The sequence below is a fragment of the Miscanthus floridulus genome, chromosome 15, assembly GCF_019320115.1.
Source record: "Miscanthus floridulus cultivar M001 chromosome 15, ASM1932011v1, whole genome shotgun sequence".
Taxonomy (NCBI): Eukaryota; Viridiplantae; Streptophyta; class Magnoliopsida; order Poales; family Poaceae; genus Miscanthus; species Miscanthus floridulus.
The window spans coordinates 65,508,331-65,525,026 of NC_089594.1; the positions used below are offsets into that span (position 1 = coordinate 65,508,331).

Sequence of the window (16,696 nt, forward strand, 5' to 3'; positions counted from 1 at the left end):
TATATGTTATGGTCTAAGTCTGTCGTTGATCTACATATTCTGTAAATTATTTTACTATTTAAATAGAGGGTGTAGTACATAACTTTTATGATACGTATTATCTTTGTCTAATTTAATGTTTATTTTTGTTCCCTCAGCTCTCATGTAATTGTCCTTCAAAAATTTCAGGAAAACATCCGGTGTTAGTTCGGTCTGAATAACAGAAAACTTCAGGGCACCGCTGCACCCAGACGCTCCAAAGCAAGAGATCGAGAGGTATGCTAGGGTGTGGCTATGGCACTTCTTATGCGCCTTCCTGTTTCCCCGACGCGTTGGGTAACACCATCATCTGGGCCTTCCTCGACATACTGAGCCAGCCATGAGAGAATATATGAGCGTACAGCTGGGGCAATGCGGTCCTAGCATGGATCTATCGTTAGCTCTGCGTTGTCTGCCGACGCAGTACAGGAGGTGCCTAGGAGGTTGTTCCCACCTACTACAGATTTGGTGTTGGGAGCGATGGCCAGTTTGGAGACCCCGTTGTTCACAGTTTACCTATAAGTGCATCAATTTTTTATTTTTCTCAAACTTGATGCCGCAATTATGACTGACTATTCTATTCAATGCATGCATGGAATCACGTGGACGTAAGACCGACTGCTACGTATGTCTGGCAAGAAGCGGAGGTAGTTAGAGGGAACCCAAAGTGGCGGTACATGCAGTACTCGAATACGCTAGACGTCCTGACACAACACCAGGTAACGACCACTTTGATACTGCTAGTCGGTGTTGTTGCTTTTTTATTATTCCAAAAACCTAACTGTAGTTACCTAACTTTCAGATGAATTGGTGTCCTTGGTCCAGATTTGAGCTAGAGGGGTACGTGAGTCCTCGCACTGAGGAAGAGTCGAACGAGTGGGTTTTTAACGGGCCACTAATTTTCTTTCACGTGGTCGAGATGCACTACCCTATAAGGGTGTATAGGCAGTTCAGAAGATTGCAGCCATGTCCACCGCCGCTGTTCACAACCAACAGAAAGTTGAGTATCTGTTTCAAAACAGAGAGGTGCGTTGTAGCTATTTAATCTAATGGTAACAGACCGTGACGATAAGGCACGCTCTATGCACTGATCTGTGATGGAATGTGAATAAGATAAAGTAAATAAGTTAAGTTTAAGGAATAAGGTGAGATTAAGGAGGAGAATGTTAGTTTGATCTCAACTAATTGGCCCGCCCTTGGATCAACGCTCTAATCGGGGGCGTCCAACCACTCTATGATTGGTGGGCCCCCGTTGCACAGCACCATAAAAGGATAGTTGGGACCAGGGCACGAGGTACGATGTTGACCTGAGCTGCCGTAACCTGCCTACAGAGAAACCCTAATCTGATCAAAAGAGTGTGCTGCCAGCGATGGAAAGCCACCACTAACTTTATCATCACCTCTGCATCGCCACTACTGCGCCGGACTTTACCGTCCGCACTGCGTACCCGCTGCCATGGCGATCACTTCCTCCTCTACCTCCTTTGCTAAGTCCGAAAGGTATGGCCCTCTACTCATTTTCTCTAAGTTTTCTTAGCTTTCTCAAGGCTTATACACTTACAATAGTTAAGTAAATCCACGAGATTACTCCCAGATGTTCCTAAGATTCTATCAAGATGTGCAAATAGTTGTAGCTGTTGATCCTTTTCGATTTGGTTTAGATTTCACTCTGCGCTCGATTCCCCTCCGTCCCGTTTTTTTTTCCTTTGCTTCCTGGGGATTGAAGGGGAAACCTAATCCCTGTGGCTGTGGGGAAATTAGTTACTTGGTGAAAACGAGAGGATGATCGTCCTGCTCACGTTGTCAAAAGTTTCAATATCTATTGTAGGAATAGCAGTGTATACTAGTATGTTTTATTCTGCTTGCATCAGATAATTTTCTCACCTTCTACGCTCATTTTTTTTGGCAGCTAGGCGGGACAATGCAGCTCAGGTCCGGGCGTCGCTTAGTGTACCCACCGCCGGAGCCGCAAGGAGGTGGCCATCGCCGCCGGTCCCAACACAGCTCAGAGGACAGGATCAGCGGCCTCCCAGAGGACCTGCTCCTCGAGGTTCTCGCCCGTCTCAGGTCTCCCGCTGGAGCTGCGCGCGCCGGAGCGGTCTGCCGTGCCTGGCGCGGCCTCTGGACCGACCTTCCTGAGCTCAGGTTCTACAGCGCCCAACCCCTCCATGTCGAGTCAACGCTCGCCAGGATCACCCGTCCCTCGCTGGACCTCCTCGACATCAATTTGTGGGCAGACTGGGCCGACGACGAAGACTGGAATTGGCAGGTATCCTTGCTTCTCCACGGCGCCGCACGGGTGTTGCCGGATAAACTCATCATCACGGTGTCATGGGGCCCCCTAACAAACTACGCCGTGGATCTTCCTTGCTTCCAACGCACCTCCTACCTTAGTCTTGACTTGATGGGAAGCGCCTCCCAATTACGTTGCCACAATACGGCGAGTTCACTGCCCTCAAGAGCCTTTATCTGAACTCAGTGCTGCATCGACCTTGGCTCCCTGCTCCCCCTCTGCCCATGCCTGCGCATCCTGAACATCGGGAATCTAATTGTTGACACGGTGATTGTTCACTCGCCGTCGCTTGAGGAGTTTGTCTTGGAGGTACACAATTAGGACATTAGTTGCATTGACATCGTGGCCCCAGTACTTAAGGAGGTGACATTGGATGTCGATATTGCTAAAGGCTTTAGTTTGTCTTTCTCGGCACCAATGGTGAAGAAACTCAGACGGGGTTGCCATTTTCCATGTGTTTGTGTTGGGTTCGGCCAGATATGGCGCCTCATCAGCATAAAGGAGCATGAGCTCGATGATTTCCATGTCGTCTCGCTGAAATTAAGGAGTTCTGCTAATGTGCGTATGCTACTTTGCTATGCTTTTCTTCGAAACTTTTATACCAAAATTATTGTGTTATTATATGCAGCCAAATGGTTTTCTCCATGTGATGACAATTTCCTCTTTTGATAACATCGGAACACTCTATTTGTTGATATGCAGGCTGATCTTTTGGATGCAGAATGGAGCATTGCACAAGTGATAGCTCATCTTCCAATGACTGTTTTTTTCTATTTTGGAGCTGGATCTCGATACAGAGGGGTGACATGCTTTTGGACCATTGATGTTCGGCGTGTTTGCTGGTTGGTTTCTGGGCTAGTTTGGGCTGGCTGGTGCTGATTTGTTGTGAGAGAAAAATACTATTGGCTGGTTGAATAAGTCTGACTGAAACCAACAAACGAACAAGGTGGTTGCGTCTGCTTCGGATTCAACCAACTATACAAAGACCTAAGGTGGTCCTAGCACGTGACAAGGTAATCATTTGGTTGTCAATTCTGTAGTTATGTATTCTGATTGGCTACTAAATTTTAGAGAGAATTCCTTATTTGACACCAGACAAATGACCTGTTCCTTTCTTGGCCCTCAAAAAATTTTCGTTCCCTATTTGACATCGAGTTCAACTTTCGTTTCTTATACGACACTCCGTTGGGTTTGACATCCGTGAACCGTTAACTGCCACGTGAAAAGACGATTTTGCCCCGTGGGCCCCACCACCCTCCTCCCTCCTCTCCTCCCTTTCTTCCCCACGTACGGTCATGGCCGCGCCGCTCCCCGCCCTCGACGAGCTCGCCCCGGCCATGGCCGCGACGGCCCTCAACGAGTTCTCCCCGGCCATAGCCGCGACGGCCCCCGACGTGCTCGCCCCGGCCCGCCGCACCGAGCTCGCGACGGCCGCGCGCTGTCCTCCCCGAGGTCGCTCCCGACCTCGCGCTCCGTCCCGCCATGGCAGCGTGGGAGCTCGGGCCGCCGCGCCACACCACGATCTGGTGGAGCCGGCGCGCCGCCCTCGGCCAGCCCCGCGCCTGCCACCGGCGCGCGAGAGCTCCCCGCGCGAGCTCCTCGTGGGAGGGAGCCATGGCTGCACCAGCCATGCGAGCTCCGGCCGCGCCCGCATCTCGCGCCGCGAGAGCCCATCCTGAACCGCGCCATGGCCGGTGCCGACCTTCGCCTGAGCTCCTCCCCTCCATGGCCGGCGCCGACCTCCGCCTGAGCTCCTCCCCGCCATGACCTCCGTCGACCTCAGACCGAGCTCCTCCGCCAGCGAGCAGCGCCGCCCTCCCCTGCCTCATCCACCAACAAGCCGCGCCGCCCTCCCCTGCCTCCTCCATCAGCGAGCAGCGCCGCCACTCCCTGCATCCTCCACCAGCGAGCGGCACTGCCATCCCTTGCCTCCTCTGCCAGAAAGGGAAGAGAGGAGGGAGAAGGTGGTGGGGCAAAATCGTTTTTTCACGTGGCAGTTAACGGTTCACGGATGTTAAACCCAACGGAGTGTCGTATAAGGAACGAAAGTTAAACTCGGTGTCAAATAGGGAACGGAAATTTTTTGAGGGCAAAAAAAAGGAACGGGTCATTTGTCTGATGTCAAATAAGGAATTCTCTCTAAATTTTACATAGCAGTGACTAAGCATTGTCCATTTTTCTTTCAGGTACGAGTGCCATGTCCAGTAAATTGTCCTTGTGAACAGTCTAGCAACTGGAGAAGTGAAGATGTCTCTTTGGTGAATCTTGAAGTTGTTGAAATTCATGGCCTGGAAGGAAAAGATGATGAAGTTGATTTCCTAAAAATCATACTCCGATGTGCAACAGTGCTTCAGAGATTGACAATGACTATTTCTGATAACATCTCACCAAGTAACAACAGCTATGAGAAGATCTACAGCATTATGAAGGAGTATCCTGATGTGGAATGCCATGTTATGGCATCTAGTTCTGAGGAGGTTCTTTATCCATGAATAGAAGAATATTTGCAAATGGCAACTGGTGACGTCCTTATGCTTTCGTCAATTTTTTATCTTGTTGATATGTTTTGCTAGAGATTTCTGTATGCAAGTTTCATGATAAATTTGGTGGTGATCACTACACAGAAGGTGCCGTTGCCTATTAGTAGATCAATGATTTGCATCCAGATCAAGCTCTAGTTTAATGTGTCCCACAGTAACTCAGTAAGGCTCAACTCCTTTGTATTGCCTGCTAGGCAAGCTAGACAAGGGAACACGGCCTTGTCTCTCTACTCATGTCAAGCATGACTGCACTCACAATGTAATGTGCAAAGAGCACTTCAAAATTCCCAAATGCGAATGTGTAGCCCCATCTTTTCACTATGCCTTTGATGAAATGAAATCCAGTTTAACCTTTTTAAAATAGAACTCTTTGTAATTCATGAACTAAATTTCAGGTCTGGTTAGCATGTGGTTTACTGGTCAAGATAGGGCAAGTTCAGTTTGTCGGTGCTGTTTTCTTAGTTTTTTTTTTAATAAAAAAAAACTAAAAATAAAAGGCACATTACAAGCCTGAGAACTTCCATGGAAAAAGAACTTTCATCTAGAGGAACAGTTCTGCACGATTTGTTCTCAACAGGCCAAGCCAAGTTGCTTCAACTTACCTTTCACTTAAAGATTCTAGTGTTGTCCTCCAACAAAAAATGGTCCTGTATTTTTCCTGCACGTCTTGGTTTCTACTACATTTTTTTATTGATCAGGTGTACTAAAACTGAATCGGCCACTCCCATCCAACAGACCGTTTTCTGGTTTAAACCATCAGAAATTAATTGCTGGAAGATATACGCGGTCAATTGCCATGCTTGTTCATGGAAAAGATCCCACATAATTACCCGGTCAAGTAGTACTGAAGTAGATGGATATCATATAAATATTTGTCAGATAAATTCGCAACATCAGGTCAATGCAGGTTCCCGCAGGGCTATTATTGCCAGCAAGATCACACTTAGTTTGTTTGTTTCCTCCATATGAAAGGATGCTCTTGGGGCTGGGATCATGCATATTAGAGAGATTTTTGCATTAGATAAGACCATCCTAAATGTAGGGGTAAGGTAACCCAACAAGCATCTCTGCCTCAATTCATACAGAACCTGCCCTTGGAAGTTCGAACTGCGATGCAAGTTTAGGAAATGGATGATGGCTGGCTGGTGGGTAATTTGCTCTTCCCACCGTTTCAAAACAAACGCAAGTCAAAATCTTCCAACTTTGAACTACCTTTGGATGATATCGTTCTCCTTGGTCATCCACTATTTTCTTCCGTTCTTAGTGAAGGACCGAAAACGACAACCAGAGTGGAGGTGGATGAGAGCCTCAAAATTTCTTTCGAAATATTCAGCCGCTGTCCCAAATTCACCACTAAGAACAAACCATAGCATATGTTCCCGAATCTAAAATACCCAACCGGTGACGAGAGTAGCTAGATAGATTCCATGAATCAGTGGGAAGACAACGCAAAAGACGGAACGCGTATGGGAGCTCAAACGACCAAACTACGGACATTCGGGAGGCCGTATCGTATCGTGGATTATTTACTGCTGGCTGGTTTGGTGTGAGAGAAAAACACTGTTCCCGGCTGAAAATTTACGATCGTTTACGAGGAAGCGAACAGGCTTAAGAAAGCGAGGCTGGAAAATGGGCCGGAAATTCCTTGGGTTTGGACCAGAAATCCGACCGGCTAATTTTACGCAGGGAATCAGACGTGCACCGGACAGCCTTGGCGCTGTACACCGCTGGGTCTTGGGCGCTGTACACCGCACCGTGCGGTGCCAGCCGAGCGCGCCGAGAGAAAACGGACCGTGACCGAGCGCCGCGGGTCTGATCGCAGCGCTGCTCCTTGCCGTTCTGAAATTCCACGAACCTGACAGTGACAGAAATCCAACCTCAAATACGAAACAACGAACAGAGAGAGGCCAGGGAGGGAAAACTGCGGCAGAAGGAAAGATCAAGCAAGTAGTAGTCGGACCAGGCAGATTGGGATTGCGGACGGCTGCGGGCTGCCCCTGGAGTTCAATCTACTGCAAATCCAACCAGCAGAAAAGGAGAGGGAAAACGTGGAGCAAACTGCCCTGTGCTGAGGACGAGCGGAAGACCACCGGCGGCCACGAGCACTCGCAGGTGCTGCGCTGCTGTGCGCTAGGAGCCGAGCAAGCCTCCACTGAAGGGCCACCGGTGCCCGAACCTGTGTGCGCTGCCTGCACCTCCGATTAGCACCAGAGGACCTCGAGCAGAGACGAGTGCAACGAACAGAGAAGAACGAACAGAAAAGGGGCGGCCAAAAACGAACCAAAACACGATCAAATCACCATGATTCGTTTCCAAAATTTGCACAGATACAATTCAACTAGGAACATCCTATCCCAAAAAGATCATCACCTTAAATCAATCCAAACTCCAGGGCTGCACGATTTTGGGAAAAACGGGAAAACGAAGAACAGAGAACCAAAACGCGAAAAACAAAAACACACGACACCATGATTCCGAATACCGAAGGGCACGGTGAGGCTAGGGCCTCGCTTCCCAACTCGAATTTCACAAGTGTTTACACAAATTTAGAATTCGTCGACCTCAAGAACAAATCCGAGGGCGACTAAATGAGGAAAAAAATTAAAATGTCGAAAGGTGAGATTGAGTGGAGGCAGCCCTATCTTATCTATATGCCTATTAAATAATTTTACTAATACCGCTAAGTATTTTAGGACAAACTATCTAACGTGAGGGCATTATGATCGAACCTGATTTCTTGCTTCGTCTCGACGCAAGCTCTGTGATCCTGCCACGTGCCGTCCCGTTTCTCCTCGGAACCTCCACCTAAGTTTTGAGGCCTAAACCCGGAAACCGTCCGTCCGATGGTTTTGAGGTCCAAACCATCAAACCGTCCGCGAGTAGCGTACTCCGTACGCGTCCCCCGCAACTCGACGCGTGTTACCTCCGTACTCGACCGCTCGGGCGCCAAGTCTTCCAGAGCCTCGCTCGACTTGCACGTCCGCCGTCTTGACTCGGTCAACACGGTCACTCCTCCATATACACCTGCGCTTGTCGATGTCCCCAGATGTCAGCCACCGCGACTAGTCACCCGGACTCCTAGTCCCTCAGTTCAAGCCTCACGTCCGTCCTTCACCACTCTCGGTTCATCGGCACGGCACGTCCCTACTTGACCTTCACCTCGCCGTCGACCACCGCTTCCAAGCTCCGCACCTACGCACCACGAGCCAAGAGACATGTTGCACAACCTAACTCACGCTATGGTTAGTTTATAAACTCAACCCAAGACGCGAATCACGTTGACAATCATTCGTCACAAATCCGAACCACAAGGGTACGTATTTGTGTTCATGGTTAGAGAAAAGAATAAAGTTCGATCCAATCCACGTCACGTTCTGAAGCCTATATGTGGTTTTTTCTGACGAAACAAAACAGAAAGGGGGTTTCTCCTCTTCTTTTCAGGGGCATGTTCTGGGTGGAAAACCTGGCCCCTGAAGCCGAGCAGCTCCTTCCCACTGTGTGTGATCCAAAAGAAAACAGAATGGGGTCCCTTCATTTTCTCCCCATCAAGCTGTACGAGATCGAAGGAGGCCACGTGAATCTTTAATCTTCCTTTTACTCTCCTCGCATTGCATGTACAGTACAACAACATATGGCGAAATGAACAACACAAACAGTATATACTCTACAGCAGTCAGATCCTGCCTATCACCACCGTCAACGCTAACCTGTCAAAAGTTTAACAGGCTGGGCTACCAAAACGGTCACTGAGATTGGGGGTGGAAGTATTGCATCCCAGGAGGTGGCTGCATGGGCCCGCCTGAAAGGAGGGAACTGCAGTCTGAGGCGCTAGGTTCATTGGCATCTGCTACTGAAGTATCGGTGGCGCTGGAGGCAGAGTCTGCGGCATGACAGCCATTTGAGGCTGTGGAGGCGGCGGCGGCGGTGCTCATGTTGTAAGGCATGCCCATCATTACACCTCCAGGCTGAGAGTTTGATGACGCTGCAATCTTGTCCGCGAGGATAGCAGCAGCTGTCTTATGCTGCTCCATGCCTTGCTGAGAATTTGATGACGCTGCAATCTTTTGAGCGCTTGCATCTTTTGGTCATTTCCATATCCACCATACTCCATGCCTTGCTCAAGCTTATTTTGTGGATTAACCTAAGTAAAGCATTAGTTCATTAATTGTTACTCAGTTAAAAAAAAACAAACTACGAACTTTCACGTACCCTACTCGTTTTATTTTTGGTACCCAACTCGCTCATGCCCACGGGTAGAATTTCACATCCATACCCTGACCCACCGCATACGAAAGCCAGACTACCATCCCTAGTCTCCTGAGAGAGATGATGCCCGCGAATTAATGGTTAATATAATAATATTCACAGCTAAAAAACTGCTGCAGTTGAAATTACAGAGACAATCACCAGGTTCAACTCTTTGAGCTCTTCCTGAGGTGCCTGCCAAAGTGAAATGACAGCAAATAAACAGACCAGAGCCAAACTGGCGGTGTTGTACATCTTCTAGATCGCTATCACAAACTTAAACCCACTACAATTACGCACAAGCAATCTGAAACAATGATTTTCCTTTTCATGATCTGTACAATAATTATCCTGTACACGCTTTTGATGCTACAAAGAGTCCAGCTGGTCGTCGATGTCCTCTGCAAGCTTGTCTATCAACTGCTCCATTGTCTTAATGTACTTGGGCATGTAATGTTCTCCTATCATGGACCTCGCCAGGCGAATCTTACTGTACAAATGTCGGGGTGTCTCATACAGGGCGACGACCTCCTCCTGGGCTCCTTGCTGACTTGTGGTTGCCTCTTCTGCTGCTGGCAATCCAACCATGTGCAATATTTTCCCTGGGGCATATAGCTGGTGTGGCTCTTGAGCAGAGGTTGACGATGATGGCACCTGCTTCTCATCGGTCAAGGACTCTACAAGCTCCATGGTCTCTTCTTCATCTGTTTCTGTCAGTGCTGATCCCTTTTCCTCTCTGTTGTTGTCCTGGATATCTGATTCTTGAAGGTTTAGTTCACCAAGATGGATCGAGACAAGCTCAGCAGCTGTTGCTTCGGTATTTTTCTCAGTTTGGACTTCCGTGCCCTGAATTTGTATTGATGGTTCCTTACTCTGTTTGGGTGCAGCCACACATGACCAGCAAACTAGTGCAGGGCGTTTCGTTACCACAGCATGGGTATCTGCTGAAGGCTTACTCCCAGCCTGCCAAAACACCATGAAGGCATAAGTACTAGACATAATAGATTTACAGTTTCATCTGTTTAAGAACTAGTTCTTGGAGTAACATTTTTTAGCAAAAAAAAAAAACAAATTTATTATACCTCAGGACTCTCAGATTGTAGCATATCAACATCCACAACCTTAGATCTTGGATCAGAGACAAAGGGCACATGAGATCTTATGAAACTCACAGAACGGTTCACAAAACCTAAGAATCTAGTCTGCTGAATTTGTTTGCGAAGGTCGTGTGCCCAAGACGATGACATAACCTGCCAACATTCAGTACAATAGTATATATATATATATATATGTTTTCTTTTAAGGGAAGTAATTGTTTGAAGAATAATTATCCTTCCTTCTAACCAACCACTTAACTATTCAATATAATTCTGTGTTCCACTTTGCTTAGATACTCAAATATCAGCAAATGAATTGGCCGAGAGGTACCTCTATACGAAGCTTGGCAGCAGAAGCTATGCCAAGAGATGGCACTACGTCATTTCTGTTAACAATGGTGGTAACAAAGTCTTTACCCGACTCAGCCAAGTCCCATGTCATGCAAGCAGCTGAATCGCCAGTGGAAATGTAAATATATCAAACAAAGCATTCAAAGAGAAAATTTTCAGACAACAGAGAAACGTTCCAGAGATGTTAGATTCTAGTAATGATCTAGGCTTAGGGATAATTCAGAACAATGTGTTCTAGTGATAGATAGATAGCTCATTACAGCTATCTTAGAACGTCGGTTGCAGTTATCATTAAGCATAAATACAACATAATTATCCTTTGCCATCCTTTTAATTTTTAATATGACTAATACCAGAGCTCTCTTATAAAATGAAAAGTGTGAATGGAAATGCCAACAGGTGAACCAGTGAGCAGTCATTACAAGACATCGTATTGTGGCAGCATGCCAATGTTGCGTTTTAGTGAAGGATACTGTTTGCGAATGGAAATGGAATGCCTTTTCTTAACTTATGTTGTTCAAAGTAAACTATAATTCTCAATGCAGTACCTGGCCCAAATGCAATACAAGTGGATGATGACAGCTTCTCGTTCTCGCGTAGGATGTATGTTAGTATTGTTGCAATCCCAGCTCCCATTGAGTGTCCAATGATCTAAACAAAATAAAGTAAAATGAAGAAAGGGTCAGATGCAAGGCACAAATATTTAACATCATATACTTTTTTTTAAGGAACCTGGCAGGAGCTCTGCCTCTCAATTAAGGAAGGAAAGAGAGTTTATGTACAGAAACATCATATACTGTCTGTGATAAAAGTTGGATATAAAGAAATGTGGGGCTATATAGAAGTCCCTCCCAAAACAAAAGAAATCATCTAGGATGAACAATAATTAAAGCAAAACAAATTCAAATAAATTCCTTCAGGTTCTACACATGAACATTTGAGTAGACATGCACTGGTTAGCTAACAAAATTATAAATACACTGAAATCACATAAATAAATATGAAAGTTTCGTCAAAAACAAATATGAAAGTCAACGAAGAAATGAGATACAACACTATTAAGTTGTTCAGCATTAGTTTCATATTAATTTGATTAATTTTTTACATTCATGAGTGTGGTCCACTTATTCTCTCTACTCATGGTAGTCATAACTTTAAGCTTGTACCTCAGTACTTTGGCAATCCATTTTCTTAAGATTCTTGCTCAGCACTAGAGAATCCTAAAGTCCATTGATGATACTTTACTGCAAGAGTGCTTAGAAGTTCATTTGCTTTGGCTTTAAGAAAGGAAAAAACACATTTGGCATTTCCAGTTGATAACAACTTGCAGTTCCACTTGCTTTAGCATTCACGACTTATGTTGCTTTTGTGCTATTTACTAGGTAGACAAGTAAGCATCAATTCCGAATTACAGAACTGTAGTTCAATACAGAAGCAGAAAATATAAAAGAACGGACAATAGATGACTCATCAATATGTAATACCATGAGTTTTCGACAATGCAGAATGGTTGAACTTGAACATCAAAAGATCACCTGCAGATACTCGCTAGAGCTGAAGAAATTACCTTAACCTCATACTCTGGGAATTCCTCGATTGCTTTACTCAGGCAAGGAATGGCTTGTTTTGCAATCCATCGAGCTGCTACAACCATTCCACAGTGGGCATAGCCCAACACTAGGTTGGAAACACGACCTTTCTGGACGACAACGTGATGAAATGGAACCTCTGCGCCAGTTGCTGCTGTCAACCGCTCCTTAACACTGATAGCCCCCCTAATGAAAAGGAGAAAGCATTTGCTACTTCTGTCACGAACAATGGTGAAAGCAGGCTTCAGGAGCTGCATGATAGAACAGAATTTCATCCAGTTACTCTTGATTTATTATCAGCAGCGGAATGAACAGAAAAAAAAATTGCCCGTGACAAGTTTGGGATGTTGAGTCTCAACGCATAATTGACAACAGAGAGTTAACTGATACTTACGCACCCTCGCCTTAGATTTATTTATAAGCACATCATTCTGGCTATAACCACCATACTCCAAAAACACGTTGTATGGCTTCTTCGAGAAATACATGCATTGCTTCAGATATCTGAGCAGCGAAATCAGCTCCTGCCTTACCTCAGGCCCATTCAGTAGTACAGAATCACTTCCAGCATACTCATGCTGCAGATTACCCTGTAAGAGTAAACTGACATGTCTCATTTATCCATGACAATATGTAATCTGTCGACATCACGACTTACAGAAATAAGATAAAAGTACAAAGACAAATGAGCAGACCAATTTCTAGAGAAAAAAATTATCACAACCTATGATTCTAGAATGTAGAATACTTAGAGCCGCTAAAGGCAGCTAGCATCTTATCAGTTAGGTATCTGGTTCAAATCCAACGATCACTTAACTTTACAATTTCTTGTTGCCTAAAGTAATCAAAGTGGAGTTTGGTTTATAGGAGGGAAAGACCGAAAGTAGGGTAGTTTATTTATATATAAAACAATTTTCTTAAACAATCCCAAGGAGTCAAATTTAATAGGTATGCTAAAGTAGTCCCACTCCATGATGGACCAAAATCACAAAATTATTGAAGAGAGCACAGTAGTATATATGGATGGTGAGGTGAAAAGCTAACTGCATACAACCAACTCCATCAAAACAGATGTCAGCAAAGTAGTACTAGAAAATAATTGAATTGAACTGTTCGTCGAATTGTGTAACATTCAAGAATTATGCAAAAACTAAGACAACACGCATTCATGTACTCGTTTGGTAGATTGTTCTCAAACTAGGCACAAGTACCCACGTAACCTCCAAGCTAGCAAGGAAACATGTTGCAACATAGAAGCATTTAGCACTTACTAACTAGTAGTACGTATTAAGGTGTGGTCCCAGTTGACAGCAACTATATGGAATTGCTTCAAAAGTGGACCAAATAGATTTTCAGCAAGTTCGGCGAGCAACTCAGAACAGTCCAGTATTTGATCAGATTCCTAATACACGGTAGTTTCTTTCAAAAAGCCATGGGCCTGCCGGACTGTCGACCAATCTAAAAGAGGGAAAGGAAGAGAAAAACACAGCATAAATGCGCAACGAAAAACCGGACCACGGGGGAAAGAAACTCGCGCAGATTGGGGGCGTTTCTTTCTTCTGCATCTTTTCTTGCAAGCAAGCAAGATTCTTCCCGGGACATATTTTCCATTTCACGGTTTTCAAACAAGATAATAAAGGGAAAAAGAAAAGAAAAGGCGACAAACCAAGCTTGACCGAGAAAAATTCCACGGAAGCAAAGTAGCAAACACATCACCTCCAAGTTAACCAGGCGGGCAATCCCAAAAGTGAAAAACCTTGAAAAAAAAATCTCGTGCAAGACAAAGCCAAAAACAAAACAAACATTTTTAACGGCACAATGGGGAACGCAGGGTGCTACTCCTCGTCGGCGTCGCGCGGCCGGCGATCGTCGAGGGAACGGACGCGGGCACTGGCACGCATACCTGCTGCCGCATGTAGTACTTGATCCCGAAGGCGAGCTCCCCGAGGGCCCACTTGCCGAGTGTCTCCGCCCAGGTGAGCCGCACGGTGCGCGCGGCCAGGGCGGCCGCCTCGCCCCACCCGTCCGGGGCGCGCTCGGGCCACCGCCGCCGCTTGGTGCCGCGCGACGCCCGCCGTGCCCGGGCCTCCTCCTTCCTCCGCCGCCGCGCCTCCGCCGCCGCCGACACGGCCGACGATATCAGCTGGTCCTCCAGGGCGGCGCCGCCGTCACCGCCCGCGGCGTCCCCGCAGAGCCGCCCCGACAGCACCAGGTACAGCAGCACCGCCGTCCCCGCCGCCGTCGCCATCCCCTTGTTCGCGCCCATCCCGGCCGGCGCGGTAAGAGCACGAGCGCAGGGCAAGCGCAAGCGCAAGCGCGTGCGTTCCTGCGTGCGCGAGGGTTTAGCGCGTGCGTGTGTGTAGGTGTCGGAGCGCGGAGAGGGAGAAGTGGGGGTCGTCGGACGTCGTGTTGGGACGGAAGAGGGGGCTCGGCTAAATCGACGGGCGACCGTGGCCGGAAAGACGATTCTGCCCCTAACGCCACTTTGGCTGCCTTGCTTTGTTTTCTATATATACCTCGGGTCCACCTGCTGTCAATTGTGATTTTGTGATCTGCTTCTTTTTTATACGATTAGATTTTCTTAAATTCCTTCCTAATTTACACGTTCATGAATACGAGGGTACATGTATCTTTTACCGGCGTTTTTAACTTGTCTCAAGATTTCTAGAAACTTATTGGGAAAATGGTGTTCTTACCCCTTACATAGATGTACAATTGTGATTTTGCCCTCATTTTTCTAACTTTGTGATTTTGCCCTTAACTGTTCACAAGTCAACGTGATTTTGCCTCTAGTCAACGTGAATTTGCCCCTGTTTTTACCGTTGACTAGAGGCAAAATCGCGTTAACTTGTGAACAGTTGAGGGCAAAATTACAAAGTTAGAAAAAACGAGGGCAAAATCATAATTACACATCAAAGTAAATATATATTCTATCCTTAATCCTTAATATTAAAGACACTTAAATTTCTTCGTGCATCGTCTCTTTTTTCTTTTCTTAATCTATTACCTAATAATAAACAGCCAAAAATTCAGCCTATTTTTTTATCTATCTATTTTTTTTTCCGTCTCCCTCTAAGTATCGAATAATTGAGAGTTTTTCCGTCCAGACTTATTATATATATAATAACCTGTGCTCATGAGTTAGGATATAACTCTTGTCTAGCGCGATACGGAGTCTGATTCTAAAACGGATTGGTTCGTGTATGTGACTCGGACTCATCATAAGCCGTGCTCATAAGAGTTTAAATATATCGCGTCTAACTGTGATCGATACAGAAAGAGTCCTATTTTCATCCGTCATTGGTGTCTAATTAATGTTCTCCATTGACGGTTTCCTTTTTTTCCAACGTGTCAAAAAAGAACTGGGGAAAAAGCGAAGAAACAAACATGTACCAAATCCGATGTATATTCCAACTATTAGAGTTGGAAACAAACACACATACAATCATAAATAAAGAACGTTCCTCGACTCCTCTAGCCACTCCATTGGGACGATGTCTCGACGAGATAGGGCCACAATGCAGTCAATGCGCAAACGCTGGTCGTGGCAAGGCACCGGTGCTTGATGAGCTTACTAACGCGGACGAGGCCACCTGTGACTGTGCAAGCTCCACCGGATCTATTCTACCGGTAGGGTACGGCTATCAGCAGCGGGTGCGCGGTGGAGGTGGTCGCGGCTGTTGCTTCCACGACGAGCGCGGAGATACGGTGCGGGAGGTGCCTGCGGAGGCGGCGCCGCGTCACCACGAGCACGCGGCGTTGGGTCCCGGGCGGTGCTGCTCCGCGGTGGTACAGCAACACATGACGGTGCCCATGGCGGCGGTTTGGTCCGTGGTGCGGCGGTTCGACCAGCCGCAAACGTACAAGCAGTTCGTGCGCAGCTGCATGCTGCTGGTAGGCGACGGCGGTGTGGGCAAGGTGCGCATCATGTACGGCGTATAGCCACGAGCGCCTCGACATCCTGGACGACGACTCGACGAGAGCCACGTCCTCAGCATCTCGGTCGTCAGTAGCGAGCACCGGCTCCAGAACTATCTCTCCGTGCACCACCGTCCACCCGTCTCCTGCCACGCCCGACGCCACCACCGCCGTCGTGGAGTCCTACATGGTGTGTAGGACGTGGCGCCGGGCAACACTCCCGAAGACACCCGCGTGCTCGTCGATCGACACCATCATCAAGTGCTACTAACAGTCTCCATGAGCAAAGTGGGAGCCAAACGAACGCCGCTGGCGCTGGGACTTGGAGGGAGGAGGGCTGTGATCTGGATTTAGATTTTCTTTTGAGATGTGGAACTCAGCTTTGACCTTTGAGAGGGAGGAAGAGAAGAGACGTGAGACAGAAGGGACGGAGCACTGGTTGCACATTTGGCCCCGTTCAGCTTACCTCATATTCAACTTATTTAATTTTTTTTTTAGCCGGAACAGTATTTTTCTTTCACAATAATTCAGCCAGAACATTGTTTTCTAGTCAGTTCCAGCCAAAATTCTGCCAGCCGAATGGGGCTAAGATCATTAAATTAAATGCCCTATTCATTTGGCTGATAAGCCATAGCTAAAAGTACT

General features: G+C 46.8%; 1 protein-coding gene and 1 pseudogene across 1 annotated transcript; one reads left to right on the top strand and one right to left on the bottom strand.

Annotated features, from left to right (window-relative positions):
* Nucleotides 1–1,939: 1,939 nt before the first annotated feature.
* LOC136507872 (F-box/FBD/LRR-repeat protein At2g04230-like) lies at nucleotides 1,940–4,807 on the top strand (annotated as a pseudogene).
* A 4,337-nt stretch (nucleotides 4,808–9,144) lies between these two features.
* Nucleotides 9,145–14,598, bottom strand: LOC136508181 (uncharacterized). Its single transcript, XM_066502809.1, has 7 exons — nucleotides 14,037–14,598; nucleotides 12,532–12,723; nucleotides 12,112–12,384; nucleotides 11,093–11,195; nucleotides 10,525–10,643; nucleotides 10,179–10,346; nucleotides 9,145–10,059 (listed from the first exon to the last, which is right to left on the bottom strand). The coding sequence occupies exons 1-7, from the start codon at nucleotides 14,397–14,399 to the stop codon at nucleotides 9,466–9,468; spliced, it is 1,812 nt and encodes a 603-aa protein (XP_066358906.1). The 5' UTR covers nucleotides 14,400–14,598; the 3' UTR covers nucleotides 9,145–9,465.
* Between the last annotated feature and the right edge of the window lie 2,098 nt (nucleotides 14,599–16,696).

Excerpts from the sequence above, each read along its gene's own strand:
- LOC136508181 (XM_066502809.1), bottom strand. The coding sequence starts at position 14,399 with ATGGGCGCGAACAAGGGGATGGCGACGGCGGCGGGGACGGCGGTGCTG. Across the intron at positions 12,724-14,036 it reads AGTACTACATGCGGCAGCAG|GGTAATCTGCAGCATGAGTA; the intron begins GTATGCGTGCCA and ends TTACTCTTACAG. Across the intron at positions 10,060-10,178 it reads TACAATCTGAGAGTCCTGAG|GCTGGGAGTAAGCCTTCAGC; the intron begins GTATAATAAATT and ends GTGTTTTGGCAG.